Source organism: Hylobates moloch, unplaced genomic scaffold (assembly GCF_009828535.3).
Source record: "Hylobates moloch isolate HMO894 unplaced genomic scaffold, HMol_V3 SCAFFOLD_13, whole genome shotgun sequence".
In the NCBI taxonomy this organism is placed as follows: Eukaryota; Metazoa; Chordata; class Mammalia; order Primates; family Hylobatidae; genus Hylobates; species Hylobates moloch.
This window is the reverse complement of record NW_026652288.1, coordinates 18976193-18984200: the sequence shown is the minus strand read 5'-3', so window position 1 is coordinate 18984200 and position 8008 is coordinate 18976193. Positions and strand designations below refer to the sequence as shown.

Here is an 8008-nt window from a genome sequence, read left to right as displayed (position 1 = left end):
TCTACTGGACTCCAGAACTTAGGGTCTGGGGTCAACCATAAGCACTCAGATGTTACAGCTCGCTTGCTTCCGTGACCCTAGCCCTCCCGCACCAGGAATTAACCAGCGCTGCCTGGGTTAACACCCTGGCCCCCAGCACGCTTGGATATCCAGGAGCTGCTCCACACTCGGGGTCTGCCGCCTCTGGAAAGAGACTCTGGGAGGAGAGGCGACTCTGTCAGGCGCCAAAGTGCGTTGAAACCTAAGCCGCGGTGTGGGGATCCCGGTGCACAGAGCTACTGCCCCTCCCTCCCTCCTCCCAAAGAGCACGGGCTGTGTCCTAGGAGCCCAAGTATAGGACCTCGAAACGTGCGGTGCCAGCCCGCTCTCATCCGCTAGGGACCCTTTCCTCCAGCGCGCCAGGCGTGCCGCTCTGGACCTAAAAGGGCATAAGGGGTCGCGCGGGACTGAAGAGGAGGGGACGCAGGTTGGGAGAGGCCGGGTCCAAGCGAGCGCAGCTGCCAAAGTCTGCTGCCCGGGTCAGCAAAAACTTTGTCTTTCATTGCGCAGGCGCAGGGCAGGGTTGGGGGGCAGGGGAGGGAGGGGAGGAATCCTGAAGCAAGGGGCGGGGGTGGGGTTGGTGGAGGAGGGAGGGTGGTGGATTAAAATAAGTAGGCGGCTCGGTGCTAAGGGATGAGTGAGTCGGAGCTCGGCCTCTCCCCGGCACGTTCTCAACTGCTCTTGGTTCAGACCCAGCGAGGGAGCCGCGAGCGAGGCTCACCGTCCCCGGCGGGCAGGACCTGGGGCTGCTGAGCGCTAGCTCCCGCGTGTCCGGCGCTTGGAGTCCCCGCGGCAGGAGAGGGGTCGGGACACTAGAGCTCCAGGGGCGCCTGTGGGCTCCAGCGCCTCCGGCTTCCCCGGTCCCCTTCAGCTAAAGCCCCAGAGACGTGCTCAGCCCCAGGACCTCTGCGGAACAAGGTAATTGCAGTCCTGCGCGCCTGGGCTCAGCAAAGCGAATGCGGGCAGGACTCCCAGGTTCCTTGTCACTGAGCGGCGGGTGTCTCCTCTCTCTCAATGCCCCTGAAGGAAGCTCTTGCCAAACGAATGCTGCAGGACTTTTGTGAAAGTGAGAGCAGGGTGGTTGGGGGTGCTGGCTCAGGACTTCCTGCGCGGGGTCCTCGGCCTCTGAGCGCTGGGGATTAAGGGGGGCGGGCCTCCACTACTGCCGCCAGCCCGCCCGGCTCCGCGGAATCACGGGCGAGGTGCCCACGGACTTTGAAAGTCAATCTGTGGGCACCCTTTAAGAAACCAGAGCAACTTCAGCGGGCACAAACTTTCCTGAGACGCGCTCCTAGCTCTGGCTGACGCCTCGGCTGACGAAGAAGGAAGGGAGAGGGAGTGAATGGCCACAGCCGCAGCCGACCGCGCCAGGGACAGGTGCATGCCCCAGCCCGGTAGCGCTTTCATTCAAGTTTGTCTTTTGAGGAGTTGCGCTCTGGTATGAGGCTGACTAGACCCAAGAGCGCAGGGCCGCGAGTCTGAACCCCGCCTTGCACTCGCGCTCTAACTTAGGGATATTCTCCATAGGATGATTGCTCTTTGTGGTCAAGGCCTGGAGCAGAACCCTTGATTGTCCTGGTGCAGGGAGGCAATGCAGTGGGCGCAAGCACTGCTTTCCAGTTCGAGACCCACACACAGTACTAGTGGAAACTCTGTGGAGCCGTAGTGTCTCCGGGCTGGGGACCGGAAAAGTTCTGTTACTCCCCTGACTGTCCGCTAATCCAGCCGTCAGGAGAGAAAGAAGGGGGAAAGGGGTGAGGGGCTGCCTGCTGAGCTAATTTCTCCTCGGAAATGTCTCGGGTAAGAATGAAAAACCACGTTTAGTCCTTTTTCAGCAGCTCAGGCAGTAGCGGGTTGGGCTCTCAACTTGTAAAGTGCCGCGAGAGTTTCTTTGTTGCCACAATTTGGTAAATTTCACCCAGGCTAAGAGCTGCGCGTTGGCTCTGGGGAACAAAACCACGTGCAAGGCTAGGTGTCCCAGGTTCACAGCCCCCTAGGGAAGAGAAGGGCTGGAGGGGACTAGCAGCGACCGGCGGCGGGTAGATGTTCCATCCCAGGCTCCTCGAGGTAATTGCTATTTTATTAAGATTGGGGAATGGATCGCCGAGGACGCAGCGGACATTTAAGTGCAGCCGGATGACCGCCTTGCCAATGGGTTCGTTAGATCTCGTTTGTTGGGAGAATGCTATAGAAGTATCCGGTGCCGGTCAGTCCTCTTCACGGGGGTCCGGACGCCTGTCACCACTCATTGGAGATTCGATGTCAAGGCTGATTTTCTTGGGTTGCTGCTGGGCTCCCCCAGGCGCAAGCTCGTGGAGTTCGCTCCCGTCCTCATTAATGCAAGCAGTTAACTTGCTCACGCTCAATTAGCCCCGAATAAACCACTTTAATAGACTCTGCACACTTCATTAATGCCCGGCATAGGACTGGCGGCAGACCTGGGATTGGCGCTCCACCGCGCGAGGGACGCGAGTGCCCGCACTGCGCAGGGACCCGGGATCCCGAGCGCGAATTGCGTCTGCTGTGCGTGGTCGGGTTCTCTGATTCTTTCCCCCAGGTCCCGAGGCCCAATCTGTTTGAGGAATGGGTGCCTAGCCTGGGGAAGGGTTTTCCATCCTGTGTTTAAAGATCGAAAGTATTCGCCCTGGGGTTCCGGGGTCTGGGAAACCGGAGCCGGAGGGGCCGGGGGCTCGCTCATCCTTTCTGGCTGGAGAGGCTAGGGTGAGACTGTGTTTTTCTCTTAGCTGACCTCCTGAAACCGGATCGTGCTTTCGGCCCACTCTTGATACTAGTGTATAAAGAGCCACGTTTCGAACGAATTTCGTCCCGGGGAAAGTCGTTGGCGGGAGCCTGGGGAGCCCTGGCTTCCGAATGCTTCAGAAAACAAGGAACGGGCTGGGCCGCGGAAGAAAATAAATGTGGTGTTGGGGAAAACAAGATCGGGCAGATAGCCCGGAAAGGTTGGCTCCCAGGAACCACTGTAGCTGCAAGCACTCCCCCTTCCCGGCACCCCCTACGGAGCCCAAGAGGGCTCCGGTCTTGGCTCCTAGGAAGAAGGCGAGGAAAGGCCTAGCGAGATTGGTGGTTTCTCCCACCCAGGCACGGGGCGGGTTCGGGCCAGTGTGCAGCCCAGAGTCCCACAGCCACGGCCGCTGGCTTGGCCTTGGATAGGCCAAGCACCCAGAGGAACATGGGGAGGCCTCCGCGGCGCCCAGCGGGCTCCGGGACTCGGAGATAAGGATCTGATTTCCAGCGCCTGGAAGGGAAGAAGAGGTGACAGTAATTCAAAGAGCGCTCATCCCTCCTAAGTCCAGGCCGACCTTTGAAGTTAGCGAGGCTTCTCCTCCTTCCCCTTCCCCAACCCAAATGGGTCCCAGCTTCCTCTCTGGCCCAATTTGAAATTTACTTCTCCTGTGTCCGAGCTCTGGGATAGTCTCAATTTGTCCCAGGCATGACCCGAGCTTGGCGCAGTAGAGATGACCGTTGCTGAAGCCACGGCGCTGCCGGCGAGACCAGCGCTCTGCTTCAGAAGCCAGATTACGCAGATAATATGCCTCCTCTCGCCCTGAGGCTAAATTCATTGCAACGGTTTTTATCCGAGTGCTAATGTAAACTGCGCAGGCAAATCGCTGCCAGCTCGTGGTGTTTTTACACACCATTCCCAGGAAGACCTCTTTCCTTAGGTCCCACCACACAGCCGGTGGCCCCCTTGCCAGCTTGCAGGAGAAAAGGTTTTCCTGGGTCAACACTGTCCTCATACCTCCTGGGAAAAGGCACTGTACATCCCTGGACAGAGCCAGGCTTTGAAAGCCTCGCTGCAGCGAAAGACAGAGGAGTCTATGCCTGGGCCTTGCCCTGGGCTGAGGGTCAGCTCAACCTGGGGAGGGGGCACGCCAAACTAGGGAGCAGAGCAGAAGCCAGTGCATCTCAGGGAAGGGGAATTGCTCCATGTTAGAGGAAAGGACCTAGGAAGAGGAGAGTAATGAAGGGTAAAGGAAGAATTCAACAGCAGCGGATTGAAGCTGGGCAAGAGAGAAGGGAGTCCCAAGGACCCTGCTGTGACAATGACTTCTTAAGTAGCCCCAAGCTAAGAGCCAGGAGTTCAGTGCTTGGGCATCCCAAGGCTCCCTGACAGTTTAGATTTTGCTCGCCCTGTGCTTTCCTCCATTGGACACATCTGAATTAGGAGTGTCTGGGAGATAGAGATGAAAAGCTTTTTGCAGAGCTCAGATGTCTCTGTGGAGGCTGGAGACCATGGCCAAGGAGGTCTGGAGATGCCAGCCCCTGGTCACTTCAGTGTGGCTTTCCTCTGGCCTTGCTCAAGCTCTCCCACCTTGCAGTTGGAGGTACATAGACCACAGGAATGCAGGCCTGGCCTCAGTGTTCTTGCCCATAGGCATACCCACCTGCCCAGGGCTCACCACACACAAGAACATGCTGACAACCCAAAGACTCAGCTCCCTTTTTCTTTGGGGGAGTGAGGGCACTAACACCCCCTTGTTTGTGACTGCAATTGTTTGACAGAGTAAATGAATGTGGATATTAGCACCCTCCTTGAAAGCAAAGTGGTCCCCAAGGGCTAAGGCAAGGCAGAGAGTCAGTCCACAAGCAGCTGCAGAGAGAGTGGAGCCAACAGGTTTCACTTATACTAAGGCAGGGAAGCAGATTTAAGGTCAAAGTTGAGGGTTTTGAGGAGAAAGATGACAGGGCTTCTGAAAGCCAAATTGAAGGTCAGCCAGAAGACCTTAATGAATGGGAGCCAGGAGGTGCATGCATTTGTGTGCCTGTGTATGTGTGTTGTCTGTGAGGCTCTTCATGGGTGCAATGTGATCCCGTGTGTGTGTGTGTGTGTGTGTGTGTGTGTGTGTGTGTGTGAGAGAGAGAGAGAGATGCAGGGGTTCCTGCATTTTCTTTAAAGCCAGTGTTGTGCTATAAAACACTGGTTGTCCCAGTCTTTGCACCTTGTCAATTCTGCCTCAGAATGTGTGAATCCACGTGTGCGTTTCTGTGTTTATCTGCAAATAAATGTGTAAGTGTGTTCCCCAGCTCCTGTTATCTTTGCAGGAGATTGTGATTCTGTGTTGGCCCAGGCTTACCTGGCTGTCAGTTTCTACAGGACAGGCAGTTTCCCTGTGCTTGTTCCTTCCTCAGTGTCTTGTAAACAGTAGGCCATTCCCTCTATCATGTTGTGTGACTCTGCCAGAGGCCATTTGGAGGGAGCCCTTAGACCAAGGAGGGTTCTGAAAAGAGGGCTCCCCTGCATCTTACATTCCCACCCTCTTTGTGAGGGCAGTGGGTTTTGTGAATGGGGTCTTAGACTCTTAGCTCCTGGCTGGGTATGAGGAGAGGGTGTGGCTGGGCTGGAATTCAGGAGGAAGGCGACCCACCCTGAACTTCTTTATTACTCTCCACGCCCCTGCCTTCTTCTTTTCTTTGCAGATCCGGATTGAGAAGCCACTGCAACTACCGAAATGGGCAGCAAAACCTTGCCGGCGCCGGTGCCTATCCACCCTTCCCTGCAGCTCACCAACTACTCCTTCCTTCAGGCAGTGAACGGCCTGCCCACAGTGCCTTCGGACCATCTGCCCAACCTGTATGGTTTCAGCGCGTTGCACGCTGTGCACCTGCATCAGTGGACGCTGGGCTACCCGGCCATGCACTTGCCGCGCTCTTCTTTCTCCAAAGTGCCGGGCACGGTGTCCAGCTTGGTGGACGCGCGCTTCCAGCTGCCCGCCTTTCCCTGGTTCCCTCATGTCATTCAACCCAAGCCCGAGATCACCGCTGGAGGCAGCGTTCCAGCGCTGAAGACCAAGCCGCGCTTTGATTTTGCCAACCTGGCCTTGGCAGCAACGCAAGAAGATCCGGCCAAGCTCGGCCGCGGGGAGGGTCCAGGCTCCCCTGCGGGTGGGCTGGGTGCCCTCCTCGACGTGACCAAGCTGTCTCCAGAAAAGAAGCCCACAAGGGGACGTCTGCCTTCCAAGACCAAGAAGGAATTCGTCTGCAAGTTCTGTGGCCGCCACTTCACCAAGTCCTACAACCTACTTATCCATGAGCGGACGCACACCGACGAGCGGCCCTATACCTGTGACATCTGCCACAAAGCCTTCCGGAGGCAAGACCACCTACGAGACCACAGGTGCGGCACTGCGGGTGGCCCAAGAGAGAGCTCTCTGCCTCTGGCCTCACCATCTTCCTCCCTAACGAGGTTCTTGAGACCCCCTACTGGCTCCAAGCCTCTGGAGCTTCAGGGAATTCTTTAAAATCAAGAAGGAAAGCCTAGGAGACCCAGGGATAGGTTTTGGAGCACGGGTTCAGGAAATGTGGGAATAAATAGGACCCAAGATTAAGTGAGGTCTCCGTGAGCTCCAGACAAGCACACAGCTTCCTCTGCCCCACTTCCTCCATCCTCAGGGGTGTCCAATAGAAGTTTCTGCCATGAAGGAAATGTGACATGTGACACGTGACAGTTAAGTATTTGAAATGTCTGAGAAACTAATTTATTTAATTTTAAGTAATTTTAATTTTAATAAGCACACATGCTAGCGGCTACCATCTTCAACAGTGCAGGTCGAGCAAATTGTCCGACCCCAGCTCCCTTTACTCCTCTTCAGTGCTGACCTTATAAGGAGGCCAAGTTTGCCCCTCCTGCCCACCAGGAAGGCATCTTAAACAGGTGACTGAACCTGTTTAAGGATCAGACTTTGCTAAAGCATCTCCTTTACCTCCCACTCCATCCCCAATTAACATTTTGCCCCATCCACACTTGGTACCCGACTATACACTTTTCCTTTGAGGGCAAGTGCCCCACAGCAGTGGGAGGGGATCTTGGACAACTGTTTATAACATTGCATCATTTTGCAAGGATGAACTCTCTGTTTCTGCCCTCAGATACATTCACTCCAAAGAGAAGCCCTTCAAGTGTCAAGAGTGTGGGAAAGGATTCTGCCAGTCCAGGACTCTCGCTGTCCACAAGACGCTACACTCACAGGTGAAGGAGCTCAAAACCTCCAAGATCAAATGCTAAATACAGCCTCTGGGTCACAAGGACCCGAGGCCCAGCGGCCCTCTCCTCCATAGGGACCAGAAGCCTGACTCTGGCGGGCAGCGGGAGAGGCGCTCGCTCGGGACCTTCCACCTCTCCAACATTGTCCCCTGGGTCCCTGGCGCACGCGGCACTTCAGAGCCCCGCCCGGGGCCGCGACCCCGACCGTCCCTGCTGCTCCCCTAGGACGCGGCTAAACTCTTGGCCAAAAGGCGGTACTCACGTGGCGGAAGGGAAACTGCATTAAAAAAAGAACGAAAGCTCCTCGGAGCCGCAGCGGCGCCTCTCCCAGAAGTATTACTTTTTCTATTGTTATTTTATACGTTTTCTTTTTTATTTTTGTCTTTGACCATATAAGCTTGTAACTCTGACTGCGGAGAGTGAGGGGAGAGGGGAGAGGCAACGAAGTCCTTAGCACTGGCAGCTCCCACCTCCTCCTCCCATCCCTGCCCCCACCCCCGGAGCCTGCAAAAGTGTAATCCCTGTATCTGCTTCAGCCTCCCGCCCTAGGGACCGCGGGGCAGGAGCGCCCCCTCCCAGCTCTTGCGGCTCAGCCGGCGGCCGGCCGTGGGCTCCGGGACTCGGAGAGCGGGACGGGGACGTCGGGCCTGGGGTCTGCGGGGGACCTGGCCTCCGCTGCCGCGACACTGCGAGGGAGCAGCCAGCCAAGAGCCGGGCGTTATATTGCGATTGGCACTTTATGCTGACCATCGGTAACGGACATTTATCACTGGAGTTTTTTTTTTTTTAACTATTAAATAAACGGTTATTTTACAGGCAATGCAGGATGGGTAATTTCCCTCCTAAACGCAGGAAACCGGTTGGGTCCTCTCTTCGAGAGGACCAGGTTTCTCTGCTGGACGCCAGAGTGTCCCCCTCCTACCACCCCGTCTTATTAGGATGACAGGGCTGAGATGGGTGGAGCAA

The 8008-nt window shown here is 56.4% G+C and overlaps 1 protein-coding gene across 1 annotated transcript; it reads left to right on the top strand.

Annotated features, from left to right (window-relative positions):
- The first annotated feature begins 713 nt into the window (after window positions 1-713).
- On the top strand, window positions 714-7569 carry OSR1 (odd-skipped related transcription factor 1). Its single transcript, XM_032172309.2, is given in 5 exon segments — window positions 714-957; window positions 5479-6175; window positions 6928-7039; window positions 7041-7160; window positions 7163-7569. Coding segments are annotated over 4 exon segments (1002 nt in total). The 5' UTR covers window positions 714-957; window positions 5479-5510; the 3' UTR covers window positions 7268-7569.
- Window positions 7570-8008: the final 439 nt, after the last annotated feature.